This window comes from Talpa europaea (genome assembly GCF_964194135.1).
Source record: "Talpa europaea genome assembly, chromosome: 3".
NCBI lineage: Eukaryota > Metazoa > Chordata > Mammalia > Eulipotyphla > Talpidae > Talpa > Talpa europaea.
In genome coordinates this window covers 63,184,553-63,204,680 of record NC_140069.1, presented here as the reverse complement: position 1 = coordinate 63,204,680, position 20,128 = coordinate 63,184,553, and the positions used below count along the sequence as shown (strand labels likewise).

Below are 20,128 nucleotides of genomic sequence, written 5' to 3'. Positions count from 1 at the left end.
CTAAGCAATTAAAAACATCAGTGAAGAAAGCAGTAACACCCATACCATTATTTGGTGAATTCTGCTATATAACTTATCTACAAACAAAAGCTCTATATGAGGGTAACACTCTTATAACTTACTATTCTGCTTGAAAAAGAAAAAGTTGAAAAAGAATCTAGAAACAAATAGAAAATTCTACATAATATCCTCTACCTACAAAATTCAGTGTTTCTTTCCTGAAGTCCTGAGCTGTCCATATGCACATATTGTTGCTCCTTAATTAGAGGCTGATTACATTTTAAAATCATTCTGTAGGAGAAAAATGATGACATTTTATGATGTTAAATTGTAAAATATAAACTGAAGTTATATACATAAGTTCTCTTGAGTAGGTTGTCATTGTATTTATATTTTGACAAGTTTATGAGTATAAAAATGCAGCACTTCTCAAGACACACCAGGAAGGTTGAGGGGTGGGGGTGGAGACAGGAAAAGCTCCTGTGTCATTTACAGGGAAATGTGAGAGTGACTCTGAATGGGGGGTGAGGGGGTAGGAGTAAGACAGAAGGGGAATCACCAGTGCATGCCAGTTGTCCCCTCCATCCCAACTCTATTTCATCCCACTCCACCCCCACTCCTAATGCACATCAGTTAGGGTTATTTGTAATCCTGTATTCCACATTAAAAGAGATGGCAATGGGATAGGAGAAAAAATGACTATTTGAATGAACAACTGCAATTCATGAAAATAATTTTGAAATCAATCATAAAATCTTGAAAGAGAATTAAATATTTTCACAGGATTTATAACTCTATGCTCCATGTTATCAATATGTAAATGAGATCTATCTCCACATTATCAGAAATTTAGTATTTAACTCCTTAAAACAGAATAAAAATCAAGATAGACAATCCAGTCCTATGGCTTTGTAAGTATCCAATTTATACTAAAAATATACTTTTGAACTAATACTTAAAAAAAAGTACAGTCCCCCAAAATTAAATGTTAATGATACTAGAACCATAGCTATGATTTAGTGTAATCAACAGAAACTTTAGGAATAATGCAATATCAAAAAATCTAAAAATTATTTAAGGTATAAAATCAAAAGTGTGTTTGAAATCTGTGCATGTGACCTAGAGCAAAACAACGACCACAGATAACATGCAAAAATGAAATGAAAAGCTGCACAAAGATGATTTGCTTTCCAGATGGTATTCTATTTGGTCTCATATTACCATACTGAAAAATTGCTATTAATTAAGCAGTTTTTGTTTTCTGGTACAGTCATAGAAATGTGTATGTCATCACAAAATATATAGGTCACATGTGAATTCTAGTCTTTCTTCAAATTTAAATGTTTTATCTTCAATGCACTATCCTTTGAACAATAATCTTCCATCAAAAAATTTTCTCCATGGGCAAAGGTAAAAGGTTCACTACCTATTTTATACCCATCTTTACTATTTTCATATTCAGAAATACACATAAAAAAGGCAAAATGCCACAACAAATTCTTCAAGAGAAAAAACTATTAAAATGAAACTATTTTTATTAATAAAATAAGAGATATTGAGCAACTCTAATTTCAACAAGTAGAGAAAATAAAACTTGATAGAAACTTTAGAAAAATATCTGGCTTACTGGTTGCAAAAGTCTTGAACTTTACTTAAATGCCAATATTCTTTAAATTAATATCACTAAAGAGACATAAACCAAGAGAGATGAAATTAGTAAATAGTTCATTTATGTTAGAAAAGTGAAACAAGGAAAGAAATCCAGGGGACTACTCCATATTTTACTGACAGACTTGAAAATTTCTTCTTCCTGCTACAGAGACAAAAAGCATTTTTCAGCTCACCTCTGATTTGATCTCATTCTTTCTGCACTGAAGATATGAAGAAAGCAAAAATGTGTGTAGTACATTGAGTGTCACCAGCATTGCACTGAAGTCCATCCCAGGTCCATTTTGTCTCAATTGTATGGTGTTAGTTCAGGTGACCTACCATCTCTACTCCACATTACGTGAGAACCTACTAAAATGATATTGCTCACATACCCCAGTACAATCTATTCTTCAGAGAGTAACTCAAGTGATCTTTTTAAACATAAACCAAATCTTGTCATTTCCCTATTTAAAAATCTTACAATGGCTTTCAACTTATCTTATAAAAGTAAGAAACAAATGACAACTTACCAGACACTATGAGTCCGGACCCCACTAATCTCACCTCATCCATCTTTTTCCATGCTAGCCCTCACACTGCCCTTCAAATTAAGAGTATCTCAACCTTAGCACTACTGACACATTGGACAGCACAATTCTTTGTTGAGGAGAATGGCGTGTGCAGTGTTGGGCATTTGGATATAATGGAATCCCTGCCCTCCACTCACTAGGTGACATCAGCACTAGCTCATTACTGCTCTTGGTATTCTCCCCTTTTATGAGTATAAAAATGTTTTTTAATCCCCTCTATGTGCAATGCTAACTCCCAATAACTGAGCTGTAAGCTAGTTCATAATCATTATTACATCAGCTTAGCCAAGGTGGCCTACTCAGAGAAGATTTCTCTTACTATCCTTTGTAAAGTTGCACTCACTTCCACTATATCTATATCCCAACACTAAACACAAGGATATAAAATACTCAAAAAGTAGTTGTTGAAAGCATAAAGACATGTCAGTATTTACGAGAAAAGTGTTAAGATACTAATATTCAACACATGATGCCACAGTAGCACTCCTAGATATTCTCCTAAACCCTATAATCTCAAACATATGCATTCTAAAACATTATTAATTCTTTCCTTTATAAAAGCACTGGTAAGCTTTAAAAGCAAAAGGCTACATGAATGAAATGTGAGAACTGAATCTTAGCTTAGCGTATTCAAGTGAATTGGGGAAGTACACTCAGATTAACATATGCTGAATAGTAAACCATGCAAAATGAGAGTCTCTAATCAGAAGTCCAACTGTCAGTGAGAATGTAGGTTGGTCCAGCTTACAGAAAAAGAGTATGAACGTTTCTAAATTTTTTTAACTGTATCTACCTTACATTCCAGCAATCCCACTTCTAGGTATCTACCCAAAAGATGCCAAAACACTAAGACAGAGGGATATGTGCACTCCTATGTACACTGCAGTACTATTTACAATAGTTATGGAAACAACCTGAGTGTCCCATGACAGATGAGTGGATAAGAACTAGTATATATACACAATGGCATACTACTCAGCTATCAAAAAATTAAATCTTGCCATTTCCAACATCGATGGAATTGGAGGGGATTTATGCTAAGCAAAATAAGTCAGAAGGAGAACGACAAACACTGAATGATTTCACTTGTTTGTGGAATATAGAGAAACCAAAACAAAGGAACAGACAAAACTAAACTGAAACAAACCCGAGAAATCTGACTATGATGCTACAGCTGATGCTACCAGAGAGGTAGGGAGGATAGGAGAGGATCAAGTCAGAAAAGATGCCAACAGAATATGATGAAGGATTATGTTTGGATAAAGGATTATGCTTTGGTGGTGGGCAGGGTGTTGTAACACCCAAAATTATGTACAATGTTATAAACCATTTTACTTCAGTAAAAATAATACAATAAAAAGTAAAGTAACATTTCATTGCTCTGATTACTAAAATATATTTCTAGATATATATTAAATCACTAATTTACAAAACTACCATTCATCAGAGCATTTACATAAAGAGATACTGGAATGGCAAGTGAGGTCTTGCAGAAAGTGTGAGCAGGAGGAAAAAGCAACACATACCAATTGTGCACCATGAGCTTCTGCACAGCCAGAAGAGCATTGTAGCGAACCTGCTGGTCTTCATGGTGCATGTGGTTCATCACCAGTTGCTTCCCACCAAGCTGTTCAATAACCCTGCGGAATAAAAGTCACTTTGTGAAGATGCTGTGATTACTTTCAAGCTTGTTTTGTTAGTCAGCAAAAGGTCAAATGCCAGGGAGCCTAAGGTCTTTAAAAATGTAATTAAAATATAGATAAGTAAATCAACACATGCCTTTTATATCCTTCCTTGTATGCCAGGTGCTGTACTTTAAAAAAAAAATTATTTAGGTAACATTGGTTTATAACATTGTTTGGATGCTAGAAGATTTCAAACATTTTCTCTTTTGACTTCCTAATGATAAATTCAATTGTTATTCTCACTTCTTAATAGAGACAAATACCTCACAGATAACTGCAATATTCTAGATTATAGTTTTCTAGGTAGTTGAGTATAAATTCCATTATTACCAGTATTTCTGGCATGCTTAAAATCAGAATCTTGAAGAGCCTCCCCTGGTGGCACAGCGGTTGAGCGCTGGGTTGTGAGGCTGCCCACAGCCTCTGCAGCACCAGTTCGATCCCTGGCCACCAGCGAGGGTCCAACAAAAAAAAAAAAAAATAAATAAAAATTAAAAAAAAAAATTCAGTATCTTGAACACAGCCTAATATCCATAATAATATCAGATTGATATTAAGTTTACTAGTTGCCATACTGTAAAATAGATAGGGGCTGAGATGTAGATAGTAGGAATATAGAATTAAAAAGGACTCAGGAGAGGACATGTTAATTTCCTGAAAATGACTACTAATTTTTAAGATACCTGCCCTTTCTTTTAATCACGGAATATGCTACTGACCTCCTGGGCACCGAAACAAAAGAGAAAATTGCTATTGTCAATAACATCAAGATGACTGACAACTGATATTGCTTTCTATCACTGAAGCCCCTAACACTCTGAGACATCCAGTACTACAAATGAAAAAGTAAAGTAAAAAGAGTTATTTGTTTCATAAATGGATGTTCTCTGTTTCTTTGCAAGGGTGTGTCTGTGAACAGTATCTTAACTCCATCATGACAGTGAGGATTCTCCAGTCTACAATGTCCAGTGGCTGACATCAATACTGAAGTCGGTGAAATATAATAGAATTTTTGTAGCAGTTAAAGGAACCTAAGAGATGAGTAGACGGAAGTGAGAGACTTTATTTTTGTAAGTATCTTCATAAAAAATACATCAAACTGAGTATTTTACAAAGTACAGTATAACTGTAACCAAGCATTGAGATCTTGTCGTGTGCCAGGTACTGTATTTTTTTTTTAATTTTTCTTTTTAGGTAACATTTGTTTATAACATTGTTTGGGTGCTAGAAGTATAGGACTTCCCCTCAAGTGGTGTTAACATATAGCACCCTCAGCTAGCACATCTATTGTACACCAAATTAGTCCGCTGTACACTCTTCCCATCTTGTTTTCACCCCTTTCCCTTTTTCCCCTCTAGTAAGCTCAATTCAAGAGTGAGTTTACTCTCCCCCCACCAATATTTATTATAAGATAATAATTACCTTTTAGAAGTGGCATAGGAATAGACAAATGTAACAACCGAGCAGAATAGAAAGCCTAGAATGTTGCGGGGAAGAATCAGGGTGTATGCCAGAGGCAGAGGGGTGAAAGAACTCAACAGAGACAGAGTGGAGAACAGAAAAGGCGGATTTATTGAGATACACTGCTAAGAGAAGCAGCTGGCAAGACAGGAGAGGTCTGCAGTGCTTAACATTCCATTTTCTAGTGTTAGTTCTTAGTTTGGCTTTATCTGACTTTTTGTTTGGCTTCTCTAAACTCCACATAAAAGTGACACCATCCAGTATTTGTCTTTCTGATTTATCTTCTTTAGCATAATTCCCTCCAGCTCCAACCATGTTCTGGTAAATGGGCAAGAGTTTATCTTTTTTGATCACTGAGTAGAATTCCATGGGCATATAGATACCAAATCTTCATCCACTCATCTGTACTTACCACATTTAGGTTGTTTCCACAGCTCGGCTATTGTAAATAGTACCACAATGAACTAAAGAGAGCATATTTCCCTTCAAATTAGTGTTTTGTATCATTTGAGAAACGTCCATATTGTTTTATTAGGAGTCGAACCTATCTACATTTCCACCAACAATGTAAGAGAGTTCCTTTTTCTTCACATCCTTGCCAGCTCTCATTTTTGATCTTTTTAATGTGGGCTATTCTCACAGGTATGAGGTGGTGTCTCACTGTGGTTTTGATTTGTTTTTCTCTGACAATAAGTGATGATGAACATTTTTTCAGTGCTCACTGGGCATTGGCGTGTCTTCTTTAGAGAAGTGCCTCTTTAGTTCTTCTGTCCATTTTTTCATGGGGTTCTTTGATTTTTTTTTTGGTTGAGTTATACAAGTTCTTTACAGATTTTTACCTCAGCCACTTGTCAGATATATGGTGTGCAAATATTTTTTTCCCATCCAGTAAGTTGTCTTTTCATTTTAAATAGTTTCTTTCTCTGTCAGAAGCCTTTTATTTTGGTATAGTCCCACTCATTTATATGCCTTTCTTTTTTCCTTGTTACTAGAGATGAACCCAAAAAGACATCACTGAACTCTATGTCATGGAATGTTTCACCTATGTTTTCTTACATCTATTTTATGGTGTCAGGTCTTAGAACTAATTCTTTCATCCAGTTAATTTGATTTTTGTGTATGGTTTGAGATAGTGGTCTACCTTCATTCTTTTTCCAATTTCCCAACACTATTTATTGAAGAGATTTTTCTTTCTCCAATGCCATAGATCAACTGTCTTGGTTCCGCTGTCATACATTAACTGTCCACACGGCGTGGGTTTATTTCTTAGCTCTCAACTCTATTTCACTGGTCTGTGTATCTGTTTTTGTTCTAGTACCATGCTGTTTTGACTATTATAGCTTTGTAGTATGGTTCAAAGTCTGGGGGTGTGATTCCACTGTTCTTCCTCTTTTTTTGTCAGGAATACTTTGGTCATTCAGATTCTTTTATGGTAATATTTGTATTATTTCTTTGAAGACCACCACTGGTACTGATAGGGACTGCACTGAAAATGTATATTGCTTTGGATAAGGTGGCAATTGTGCCAATGTTTATTCTTCCAGTCCATGAGTAGAGCATATCTATTTCTTTGTGTCTTCTATTTCTTCAACATTATGTTATAATTTTCTCTGTATAAGCCCTTTACCTCCTTTGTTAAGTTTATTATATTTAATTTTGTTTTGGTGCAATTGTGAATGGGATCATGTTCTTAATATCTTCCTTTTGCAGACAATTATTTGCATGTAAGAAAGAAACTAATTTTTGTGTACTGATTTTGTAACTTGCTACTTTGCTGTTTCAATTAGTTTTTCTGTGGAGTTTTTAAGGTTCTCTGTATATTTTCATGTCATCTGTAATAATAGATTTACTACTTATTTCCTAATTGAGATTTCTTTTATGTCCTTTTCTTGCCCAATTGCTCTAGCTAGGACTTCCAATACTTTGTTGAACAGTAGTGGTCAAAGAGGATATCCTTGTCTTCTACTTAATCTAAATGGAAAAGCTTTCAGCTTTTCACCACTGAAAATGTTAGCTATTGTTTGGCCACATGTGGTATTTATTATTTTGAGATATGTTCCATTTATTCCCATTTTTTCAAGGGTTTTCATCATACACATACTTTGAATCTTATCAAATGCTTTCTTGGCCTCTATTGATAAATTCATATGGTTTTTATCTTTTGTTTTACTGACAGGTGAATATATTGATTGATTTTTGGGCTGCTGAACCAATCTTATGTCCCTGATATAAATCCCACTTGGTCATGGTATATAATCCTTTTAATGTATTTGATGGGTTCAGTTTGCTAAGATTTTGTTGAAGATTTTTGCTTCTGATCATTACAAAAATTGGCCTGAATTTTTCAATGTTTGTGTTTCCTGTGTCTTGTTTTGATATTAGAGTAACACTGCCCTCAAAAAATGTATTTGCAAGTACTCCCTCTTTCTCAAAAATTTTTTGAAAGAAATGAGCGGGACAGGTACTACCTCATCATTAGTCACAGAACTCACTTGTGAAGTCATCTGGTTCTGGGCTAGTGTTTTGGGGGGACAGCTTTGATTACTGTTTCTATTTTCTGCTTGTGATTAATCTATTTAGATTTTCCATTTCTTTCCCATTCAATCTCAGATGGTTGTACAATCTAAGAATTTGTCCATCTCCATTAGGTTATTGAATTTATGAACATACAAATGCTCAAAGTATCTTCTGAATGTGTGCAATATATTGTAACTTCTCTTTCATTTCTGATCCTGTTTGAGTTTTCTTCCTCTTTTTCTTTGTGTGCCTAGTTAGAGGTCTGTACATTTTGTTTATTTCTTCAAATAACCAGTTTCAGTTTCACTGAGATTTTTGCCCATCTTTTTTTTTATTTTTACCTCATTTATTTCAGTTCTAATTTTTACTATTTCCTTTATTCTCCTGGCTTTTGATGTTGTTTGTTCTTCTTTTTCTAGTTCCTTGAAATGAGAATTAAGGTTATTCATTTGACCTCTTTCTTCTTTCTTGATGTGGGCCTGTATTACTTACACTTTCCTCTTAGTAATACATTTGCTATGCATCGTAAGTTCTGGAAGGTGTGTTTGCATTTTCAGTTGTCTCGAGATATTTTCGAATTTTTTATTGATTTCCTCATTAACCCAATAGTCAGTCAGCAGTGCATTATTTAGTATTCATTTACTGGAAGCTTTTTCTGCTTTCTTTTTGTAGTTGATTTCTAGTTTGATACCTTTATGGTCAAAGAAGTTGCATGGTATGGTTTCAATCTTAATGAATTTATTGATACTTGTCTTGTGATTCAATATGTGGTCAATCCTGGAGAATGTTCCATATGTACTTGAGAAGAATGTGTATTCAACTTTTGGGGAGTACAGTGCCCTATAAATGTCTATAAAGCATATGTGGTCCTTAAGGCTATTATATCCTTATTCATTGTCTACTTGACCTGTCCATTGGTGAAAAGGAAGTGTTGAAGTGCCCCTGTCATGAATGTGTTTTTTACAATGGGTTTTCAGAACTGATATTACCTTTATTTTTTTTTAAGATTTATTTATTTATGCATAAAAGAACTGGGGTACAGGCTAGAGGTACGGGGGTGAGAGGATTCACCAGAGACAGAGTGAGGAACAGAACAGGCAGATCTATGGAAAAATACTGCTGGGGGGAGCAGCAGGTGAGTCAGGAGAGGTCTGCTGTACCATGTGTGTAGCTCCCTGGCCACCTGGGGGATGGAACTCGTGCTGCAGAGGCTGTGAATTGCTTCACAGTACTGTGCTTAACCCCTTGAGCCACCAGGGAGGCCCTTTTGCTGCACTTTAATTTTGTAAGAATATGTTATGAGTGTTAAGTCTTCCTGATGAATTCTCCCTTAATCATTATATAGTGTCCATCCCTATCCCATTAGCTTTTTTAACGGTAAAATCTATTTTATGTGATATAAGTATGGCTGTCCAAAAGGCAGCAAAAAGGTGAAATGTTTCCAAATCTAACCACTTTGTGTTTTTAATTGGTGAGATCAATTTATTTATATTTAGAGCAATTGCTGATATATAAGTCTGTTGCTGTCATTTTGACCTTAATTTTTGTGGTTCTTTTCTCTTGTTCTGTTCTTGCATTCAGTTCAGTTCATCTCCAGTTTAGATAAAAGAGTTCCTTTCAACATTTCATGGGGGGAGAGTGTAGTGTTTGAAAACTCCTTCAGTTTCTGTTTGTCTAAGAAGGCCCTGATTTCTCCCTCATATCTGAAGAAGAGCCTTGCAAGATAGATTATTTTGGATGGCAGTTTTTATCATTAAGTATTCTGAACACATTATTCCATTCTCTTATTTGCCCAAAGTATTTATCCAGAGATTCCTGATGTTAGTCTGACTGGGGTTCTTTCATAGATTAGTTGCTTCTTCTTCCTACTCATCTTTAATAGTCTCTCTTTGTCTTTGAACTTTTAGAACACTCACTACTATGTGGCTTAGTGTGGGCCTTTTTTTTTTTTTTTTTTTTTAAGGTGTTCTAGCGTTCTTTTAGTTTCATGGACTTGTATTTTTAGTTCCTTCTTCCAGTTTGGGAAATCTTCCTCTATTTTTTTTTTTTTAAAGATTTATTTATTTATTTATACAAGCACTGGGTACAGTCAGAAGCATGGGAGGGTGAGAGAACCCACCAGAGCCAGAGCGGGGAGCAGAGCAGGCAGACTGACGAAGTACACTGCTGAGGGGAGCAGTGGGAGGCAGGAGAGGTCTGCGTGCCATGTGGGACCCTCTCCCAATGGTCGGGGATTGAAACAGCGCTTCAGAGGCTGTGGGCAGCTTCACAACCCAGCACTCAATTGCTGCAACACCAGGGAGGCCCCCTCTATTATTTCTTTAAATAAGTTCTCTGATCTCTTTTCTCTCCTCCTCCCCCATTGCCTTTCCTCATGCAGTCAGATAATTCTTGAAATGATCCATTTTCTTTATTGCTCTCCTCTTCTACGTTGTTTTTTGGTGCATTCTCATCTTCAAATCACTAATTTAATTTTCCATTTAGTCTATTCTACTTCATAGCTTTCTCCAACATTTTTCATTTCATTTATTAATTTTTTTACATCCTGCATCTCCTTTGTTTTCTTATGTATAGGTTCAATTTTGACTTTGTTAATTTTATTTCTCAGACAATTCACTTGTTTTTATGAATTCTCTGGTATATCTTTCATCAACTTTTCTGTGGCTTGTTTTCTTCCATTTAATTGAACTTCCTTATTATAGAAATTATGAACTCTGTATCCGATAAAATGAATAGCCCTTCCATATCTTTGTGATTGGATTGTAATGATTTGTTCTGTTTCTCCAGTGCAGTATTCCCCTGAGGACTTATGGTGCCATTTGTTGTATTTTCCATCCCATTATTGGCTTCCTGGTCCCCAATGCTGTAGGTGGGGCCCATGCTGGGTGTGGTTCTGATCCTGGTGCTCATCAAGGGTTCTTACTAATGGGCTGTGCTGCTGCTGGTGACTATGTTGATGCTGCAGATACTGTACTTTAAAATATCACATCTGATACATCAGCTCTGCTCTTTATCAAAATCGTAACATGAAGCACATCATTTAATCTAGTAAATTCTTTTTTTTTAATTTTTTTTTAAGATTTATTTATTTATTTACACAAGCACTGGGGTATAGTCAGAAACGCGAGAGGGTGAGAGAATTCACCAGAGCCAGAGCAGGGAACAGAACAGGCAGACTGATGAAGTACACTGCTAAGGAGAGCAGTGAGCGGCAGGAGAGGTCTGCATGCCATGCGGGACCCTCGCCCGGTGGCCGGGGATCGAACCGGTACTGCAGAGGCTGCAGGCAGCTTCGCAACCCAGCGCTCTACCGCTGCACCAGCCGGGAGGCCCCTCTAGTAAATTCTATCATCAAATCCAGGAACAAGAACACCTCCATTATGGTGCTGCTGTAAAGACTAAGGGACACAAAGTCTACATCCCTGCAACATAGTAAGCCCATGTCTGCTGTTATGACAAATGATAGTGCTAATGATACAGGAGCTGCTGCTCTTTATTTCCCTCAATGTAGTGAAAGTGATATTTCTAAGAATCTGAACATCACATTCCCTGCTTAACATAATGAATAACAGGCCTGCTATAATCTGACATGGAGCGGTCTTGAGTGCCACAGAACAGGCATACACTCTGTATCCTCTGCATTCTGACTCTACTCATCTCTTTGAGTTCCTCCAGTCACAGCATATTAGCATATGCTCTCTTTCCCAGAAATTTTCTTACTCTTTTCCATTAGTTAACTTTTACTCATCTATCAGACCTTGACTCAATTGTCACTTCTTCAGGAAAACCTTCTCTCCACCCATATCACATTAATTCCCCTAATTTGCCCCTTCCAAGGCACTATATATCTCTCCTTCATTGTACCTATCTAGTTACAATTTTATACCTGAATGATTATTTTAAAAGTATTAGTCTTTCCCATTATACAAGAAGTTTCATGAGGTACAAAAAAAAAAAAAAAGAAACTATGATCTGTTCTCCATTGTGTTCCTAGGACTCAAGAGAGAAAATACTCATCAAACAAATATCTATTAACTATATTCTTTTATCAGTATGTCCTATATTGTAACTAATATCCACTATATCTCTTTTTGTCAAAAGACATATCATCATTAAAGGACAAGTAAAATTTCAAAGAAGACAAACTCACTACAGTAAAAACCTTTGAAGGACAACCCTCACTCAGCTGCTGAAGCATGAAGCACATTACAGCCTTCTCGTGGTTAGGAACACTAGACGGTGCACTTCAGCACTAGGCTTGGGGGCCTTTTTAAAGAGTACAATCACCAACAAAATATAAACAAAACAAAACATGGGCAATGAAAAGGTCCCAAAAATGGTATTTGTTCAGAGTATAAAAGCTAAAGAGGGAGGCAGAATGTATCTCTGACTGACCTCAGCTAGGAATATGTGCAACCAGCGACACAAACATCCAGTGACTCAAACTTTGCTCTGCACATGTCCACAAATGATCCTGAAAACTAAGTCTTAATTTGAAGGTCACAAGCAAATTTTAACACATAGAGAGATTCAGAAATCTAGAATCCATAAATAAAATCTACTGTATATTGTATAGAATCTACTGTATACTGAATATTATTTCAGAAAACAGCCATATGTATGTAAAATAACAGACCTTAAAAAGAGAGAGCATACACCATTTATAATAAGAGCACTTTTATACAAGTTGGGCACTATGCCAAGCCCTTCATTTATTTTATCTCATGTAGTTCTCACAACAAATGTACTACCTAGTCCTGCGTAGTTCTATATAAGGTGATATGGGTTTTTTTTTTTTAAACCCTTGCCTCTTAAGCTATCTATCTTATGCCCAGGCAAGAAACCTTGAAGAGTTTTTCTTTTAATAATTTATATTAATGTACTTATTTACTAAACATTCACTTTCAAACTATACAAATTAACTGCCCTCTATCCCAGAGAGTCCAACAGATCTCACAAAGGGATAGAGAAAGTCTACTCATTGAAAGTTGGTGCTATGAAATAAACAGATGTTTTTAGTCTTGTAAATTTAAGATACAACTGGAACACCAATTATTTTCAGATTATACAGCTGTCCAAAATCACAGATGCTTGAATCTTTCCAGTTGGAAGATTAAGACAGCATTTAAAAGACAGGGTACTAAGATGATTTAATTTACAAATAGATTTGAGTACTTTGTTTATTATCTATTGCCTAATAGGGAAAACCTTGCTAATTGTATTTCAAAACATGTCAAGTGAACTGTATGTTAAGCTTTCAAGTCTTGGAATACTATACTGCAGGAATAACAATTTCTGTAACGGTAAGAACAGTTCAGGAATGTACCAGCTAGGAAAACAATAAGGTACTTCTAGAATAAAGTTAAGTATCCTAAATAACACAGCACTATTTTTGTTTGTTCTAAAGGTCATGTCCCCTCAAAGTAGTTCCATAACATACAAAAAGTATCCTGATAAGGATTTTATTGTTTAGCATTCTACTCATAGCTAATTATATTGCACTATAACATTACAATTTACAACACATTCCTATAAATGGTTTACATTGCATGTTTGAGTCTACCATTATGAAAGTAGAATATTTCATATCTATGTAGCAATATACTCTGTAGAGTGTATAATATTAGTAATCACTGAAATCATATATATTTTGTTCCCCTTATAATAGAAAAATTATTAACTTTTTTTTTAAAACAAGAAAGTAATTTAGGAGAATAATCATCAGATTTCTAAGTGGGGAAGTTCTTTCTAAACATAAAAAATAATGGAAGAAAACCACAAGGTTTTAACTGGAAAATAAGCTTCACAGAGCAGTACTTAGAAGTACCAGACACTCAATAAAACATGAATAATGAATGAAAGAATATCACTATACAGTAACTGGAAATCATGTATGACAAAAATTTATGAACAGAATAATAATGTAAACAGCAAACTTAAAATGTTTATCTTAAGTAAGGTAGAAAATATTCCTGCAAATCATGTTAAGTAATCAAAATATAAATTAAAATCATCAGATACTATTTTACCCAGTAAAGGTTAAAGGAAATGATAGGGTGGTAATGATGCTGTTCTCACACATTGCTAGTGAATGTCATAGAAGTAATATGTAATCCTACAGATAGGAGATAGTTGTAGTATTTTAATTGTTTTGTGTAGAATGTGTATGTTCATATGTAATAACTGAGGTTGTACTACGCTCAGTTTATTGTATATCATAACAAACACTTTCCCATGTTATCATCAAAAATTTCACATTGTTGTACATGAATGTGCCATAGTGTTTAACAACACAACTAATATTTCATGTTTAGGTTGTTTTCAAAATTTTTCGCTATTATAAAGAATGCTGTAAGAAATAGTATAGAAAATGAAATACTACTCTGCTATTAAAAAAAAAGATGAAATCTTGCCATTCATGACAACGTGGATGGAACTGGAGGATTATGCTTAATGAAATAAGGACAATGCGAAAAAAATATACCAGATAATTTCATTCACATATAGAACATAAAGAAACAAAATAAAGGGGCAAAACTAAGTCAAAACAAATCGCAGAAATCTGCAGAATCTAGACAACTAGAAGGGAAGGGTGCAAGGTGGGTAGGAAAGGGGGGAGGAGACCCACCGGACTATAGTGGAGGGTTACTGGTGCTCTTGTGGTTGGTGTGGTGTGGTGATATACATTTGAAGAGAGTGTGAACCTATCCCACAAAAATATACAAACTATTATAAACCAATGTTATCTCACAGAAATAAAATTTTAAAAAAGAAATAGTGTAGAATCTTGATGCTTTTTTTTATTATGGAGTGAGGCATAAATCTAATTTTTTAGTTATTTTCCTACAAAATAAGCATTTCACAATATTTTGCATTTGTTTTAGGAAGTTTTCTATAATGTACTAAACTCTTACACACATGGAGATTTATGTATCTGTCTATATCTATGCCTATCTTCCTTTTGAAGTACACCTAAAATATGAAAGACTGGTAACAAGGTTTTCTGGGTCAGAATGAAAATATCTTGCACTTCAAACACTAAGACATTCCATAGCTATATTAAATACTTTTCTACTTTGCCTGAAGTAGGTACTACTGAGTAGTCTTCCATATGTCACCCGCTTAATGTTTCTTCTCTCATGTATTTTCAAAAAGAGCTCTAACTATAGTACAGATCCATCTCGCCACTCTTACTGGTCACCATGCTGCACTTACACATTAACCCATCACATAGACTTCGGAGATAGTCATTATTCCAACCCAGAATAAGAGAAACATTTGCCTTAACTCAAAAAAGGACCTAAATTACAATCTCCCTTTCCCATATCTGAACCCAAAAGTGTGCTTACCTACTCCAAGTCTACTATTTGTAATAAGGAAAACATTGATATGCCTTTCTTATGTACAACTTTCTTGGGTATAAAACATTAACATTAAAAATAGTAGCTAAAACCTATCGAGTACTTACTATGCACCTGCTAGCATTGTTCTAAATGCTGTATTTGCCTTAACTCATTTAATCCTCACTTCAACCTCATAAGAAATATGATTATCATCCCAATTTTACACATTTAGGAAATCAATCAAGTGGGAACAGTAACAATTCAAACCAAGGTACATCCCTGCTTTTCCAAGTAATATAAAAGAGCTCCTTCATCCCATTTAATGTTTTCATCCCTCAATAAATTTTGGCACTTTGATTTCTTATTTTTTGAGAAAAAGCCTGTCCTTTTTTCATTGTTAATATATCTAAGTGATTTTAAATTATATGTTCAATATCACCTCCTCTGAAAGTCTTACTTTCTCTGCCCACACAGAATTCCTCTCTTTAATACCATGAAATATACAATTCCATCATTTTAACATCTACTATTAACTTTTTTATAGTTATTATATTTTCTCTTACACTTTGAACCTGTGGTGTTCAATAACAATGTCAAATTCATCTATATGATTACATATATTAGCCAAAAAATAATCATTGCTCACAAAATGACTACTGAATCAAATTGTACAAACCACAAAATTTCTCAACATGAAATTACTAATGTGACCTCTGTTGGTTATTATACAGTAGTATTATTGATATATAGGTGTACTTACATTTTTGTACTGCACATATTTTATAGGTTTAACATAATTTCTAGTATTATAATAATCTTAATATTGCTTCCCTATTAGTTTCTCTGCTAATCTACTTTATTTTAGATAAGAACATTTGTTAGGACCAAATGAAATTAATGGCATTTCTCTTACCGCTTGCCTCGTGGATAATGGCGCACATACTCTCCAACATCATGAGCGGCAACAGCTAACACTTGTGGATCATCTGATACCTCCAGAAGTTTTGTCAAAATTCTGAAATAAATTTGAAGACATTGAATCCTAATTCTTCTATACAGGACAGCAAAGCACAGGTATAATGCAAATATCTTTCTGAAAAAAGTGTTTATATATACAATTGTATTTTCTACAGATCTCAACTATCACACATAATATATTACACATAAGTTAGCAACTTTCAAACCTTTATACATATATAACAGGTTATTTTCAGATTCACAAATTATATCACGCACAGTTCTCAAACTATCAGGGACTCCCTTCATCTCAAGAAAGGAAAACAGAACATGAGTAAATGTTACCTTAGTATACAATTATCTGTGGATCCTTGTAAACTATATTTTGAAAATAAATCATTTTCAAACCTTTGGTTAGTACTGTGAACAAATTACCCTCAGATGTGATCATGGAACGGAGCACTGAGCACACACATATCCCCTTTCTCTAGCTCTGACTCTTACAACAGACTTGAATATACATTTTACAAATTTAACAAAATTCACAACAGCATGAGTTTCTTTTTTTTTTTAAGATTTATTTTTTTATGCATACAAGAAGTAGGGTACAGGCCAGAGGTGTGGGGGTGAGAGGATTCACCAGAGACAGATTGGGGAGCAGAACAGGAAGATTGACAGAAAAACACTGCTGAGGGGAGCAGCAGGCCAAGTCAGGAGAGGTCTGTTGCGCCATGTGGGTCTCCTCCCTGGTCGGGGAGTGAACTCATGCTTCAGTGGCTGTGGATAGCTTCATAGGCTGTGTCTTAACCCCTCGCGCTGTCAGGGAGGCCCCTAACAAGTACTTCTGAGAAGAGGAATCAACCACCACCCACAGAAAAGGACCCCATGCTGGGAGCCTGGAGGCACAACCATAGATTTCCACCTCCTAAAGGCCTCCAGAGAGACGGTTCCTCTTACCTAAAAGATGTATGTTTCTCAGGGAGCAAGGAAAAGGGGGCTACACTGTTCAGAATCCAGTTGAGAAAAGGCTACCTTCTCCTGAGTGTAAATGGAGATCATTCATGGAACAGAAAATCCCTGCTATTAAAACTGCTCAAGGACACAAATCTAAAAACTTTTCAACTCATTCTATAAGCAGAGAATATATATAAGGATGAAACAGAATGCATCTATTTTAATGGATAGGTAGAAGACTTACATATTTTAAAAAACTGCTTTTTAGTATTCCAGCAATAGTCACTCAGATATAGATATATAAAAACCATAAAAAATTAGCTAGTTAACTCAGTAGTCTACCTAGAGAATACCATATTTGGCTCTCTGCTCAAATGTCACCTACCTTGCTTGAGAGCCTCCAGTTATGCTGAGATGGTACCCCACCTCCCTCCATTATTCTCTATTCCTTCTCCCTAATTTTATTTTTCAACACAGAACTAATCACTACCAGCTATTTATGTTATACTTCAGATAACTATTTGCTTGTTTTTTCCTCAAACTATAACACAAGCTTAATGAGAAAAAGAGCTTGGTTTTCCTTGCCATTGTATCTACAACACAAATTACAGTATTGACTATTGAACAGACACTCAATAAATGCTTGTTGAAAAAAATGAATAATTAGATATAAAACAGTGCTGTCAATTGGGAAAAACAACTCTGACAGTGTCTAATAAAATTTAAAATTCACAGACTCTTCACTCCTGTAATTTTGTTTCTAAGAATCTTAAAAAATATTTTCACAGGGCCTCCCTGGTGGCGCAGGGGTTAAAGAGCGCTATAGCTATGGGCACCACTGCAGCAAGAGTTCGATCCTCAGCTGGTCAGAGAGCAACCCATATGGCACAGCAGACCTCTCCTGCCTCGCCCACCACTTCCTCAGCAGTGTATTTTAGTAGATCTGCTCCACACTCTCTCTAGTGAATCCGTTAGGGAGAAAGGATGTCCTAAAGCTAATTCCATACAGGCTTTGTGGACTCCACCCCCACCCCAGACCAAAGCCAAAAGACACTGGGGACTCCAAATCCCATCATCACCAAAGGGAAGGTGGCTGGGACCTGAGGGTGGGGTTAAGCAGCCAGGTTTGGTATAAAGCCAGACATGTGGGCTTTGGAGAGGATTCCCCCATTTTTGGCTCTCTGCCAGCTCGCAGCTCCAGCCAATTCTGAGTGCACCTTTGGGTTTCCAGGTCAGCGGATCGGGTAGGACACATTAAAGACTTTATTTCCCTATTTTCTCCCTGAGTTGTACATTTTACATTTCCTTATTTCCTTTTCCCTTGTAAATAAACCTTTTATTAACACTTTGTGTGTGTGCCTATAGTGGAGTATTATTAAGTCTCTTTTAAGCGCGCAGGTGAGGACCCACAGCCAGGCAACCCATTTTATTTTATATCGGGGTTGCCCTATAACAAATCCTCTCACCCCCACACCTCTGGCCTGTACACCAGGTCTTGTGTGTATAAATAAATAAATCTTAAAAGAAAATCTATTTAAAAAAATTTTTTTTCCCCACAAATACATCTATGTATACTATCTTAACAAATATGACCATGTAGCAGAGTTAGGATTTTTACTCTATAGTAATAGGAACTGGTATACAAAGCAGCTTCATATCCCACATTTTATCTAATTCATACAACCAAGTTTACCAGTTCTTATTTTACATAGAGGTAAAATGAGGCTCAGTGAAATAAAGTAGTCAAATAAAAAAAGGGGGGGGGGGAGGGGAAAGACCAGTCAGGGTCTCCCTAGTGGCATAGGGGTCAGTGTTATCACGCTATGACCTCTGGGTCCTGTGTTCAATTCCCTGCCAGGGAGCTAACTCAAATATGGCACAGTAGACCTCTCCTATCTCGCCTACTGCTCCCCTCAGTAGTGTATTTCAGTATACCTGCTCCCTGACTGTCTCTGATGAATCCTCTCACACCCTGCTCTACTTCTGCCTACATTCCTGTTCTTTTATGCAAATAAATAAATCATTCTTTTAAAAAAAGACTTAGCAATTTTAAAAGATCCCAAATAAATAGTAAGAAAAAAATAAGTAAGTAAAAAGACTAGTCATAAACTAACTCATTTAATATGGTGACAACAAATAAGTACATCAATCTAGGCAAGTCTATGGACAAAAGAACTCAGGAGAGTGTTCAGTACTTGGATCAACATGGTGATACCGGAATTGTCAGGCCTAGTCTCCCAGCCAGGAACAGATCCCAGGCTGCAGGGGCAGCGCTGAGTCCCAGCCACTAGACCCCCATGGGTTGGTGTCTCACAAAGCCGCAGCAGGAACTTCGCAGACTCTCAGGCAAGCAAGCGAGAAGAGGCAGGTTTGTTGAGAGAAAGAAAAGTTTATTGAGGAGAAAAAGAACAGAAATAAAGTGGGACTCCCAGGCCAGGAAACCGGGCCTGGGAAGGGCAAGGAAGCCAAAGTGGAGTTGTGTCTTAGGGAATATATACCTTTTTTCCCTATTCTAAAGCTCCACCAGTCTCTTTGTGATTGGTTAGTTCTCGTCTGTCTCACTTAATTTGCTACTGAGTGGGGGATCTTCACATTCCTTATCTTGTCTTTCCCCAGTTGTTGCATCTTTATCTTTATGGCCCAGTCTTCTGGATGGGCATCCCTGCATTGAAGTTAAACAGCTGCCCTTCTAAGTTGTCCATAAATTAAACCACTCTCCGTTTCTCCAATCTCCGCCTCCCTTTACCACCTGAAGGAAACCAGGACCAGCTTTAACAATGTTGTCCTTGGTCCTGAGATGTTTGTTTTTCCTAGTGGAATTGGTTACATTCCCTTGGTTGTCCTTATCTCTGAAGCCTCCCTAAATTCTTCAGAGGTCCCCTCCTGCACTGTCCCTAAAACTGCATAATTCCTAGCTTGCCCTGTGTCTCAACGGCAGCGAGGAAACGCTGGGAGTAAGATCTCCCATAAA

General features: G+C 36.1%; 1 protein-coding gene across 2 annotated transcripts in view; it reads right to left on the bottom strand.

The window, feature by feature from the left end:
- The window catches only part of ATP6V1H (ATPase H+ transporting V1 subunit H), a gene marked incomplete at its 5' end in the record, with an annotated part of 105,065 nt that overhangs the window by 11,026 nt on the left and 73,911 nt on the right, over positions 1–20,128 (bottom strand). For both annotated transcript variants that reach the window (XM_084229556.1, XM_084229557.1), the window contains 2 exons: positions 3,767–3,880; positions 16,160–16,261. In XM_084229556.1, coding sequence (XP_084085682.1) covers positions 3,767–3,880; positions 16,160–16,261 — 216 coding nt within the window. The remainder of the gene's footprint in view (positions 1–3,766; positions 3,881–16,159; positions 16,262–20,128) is intronic.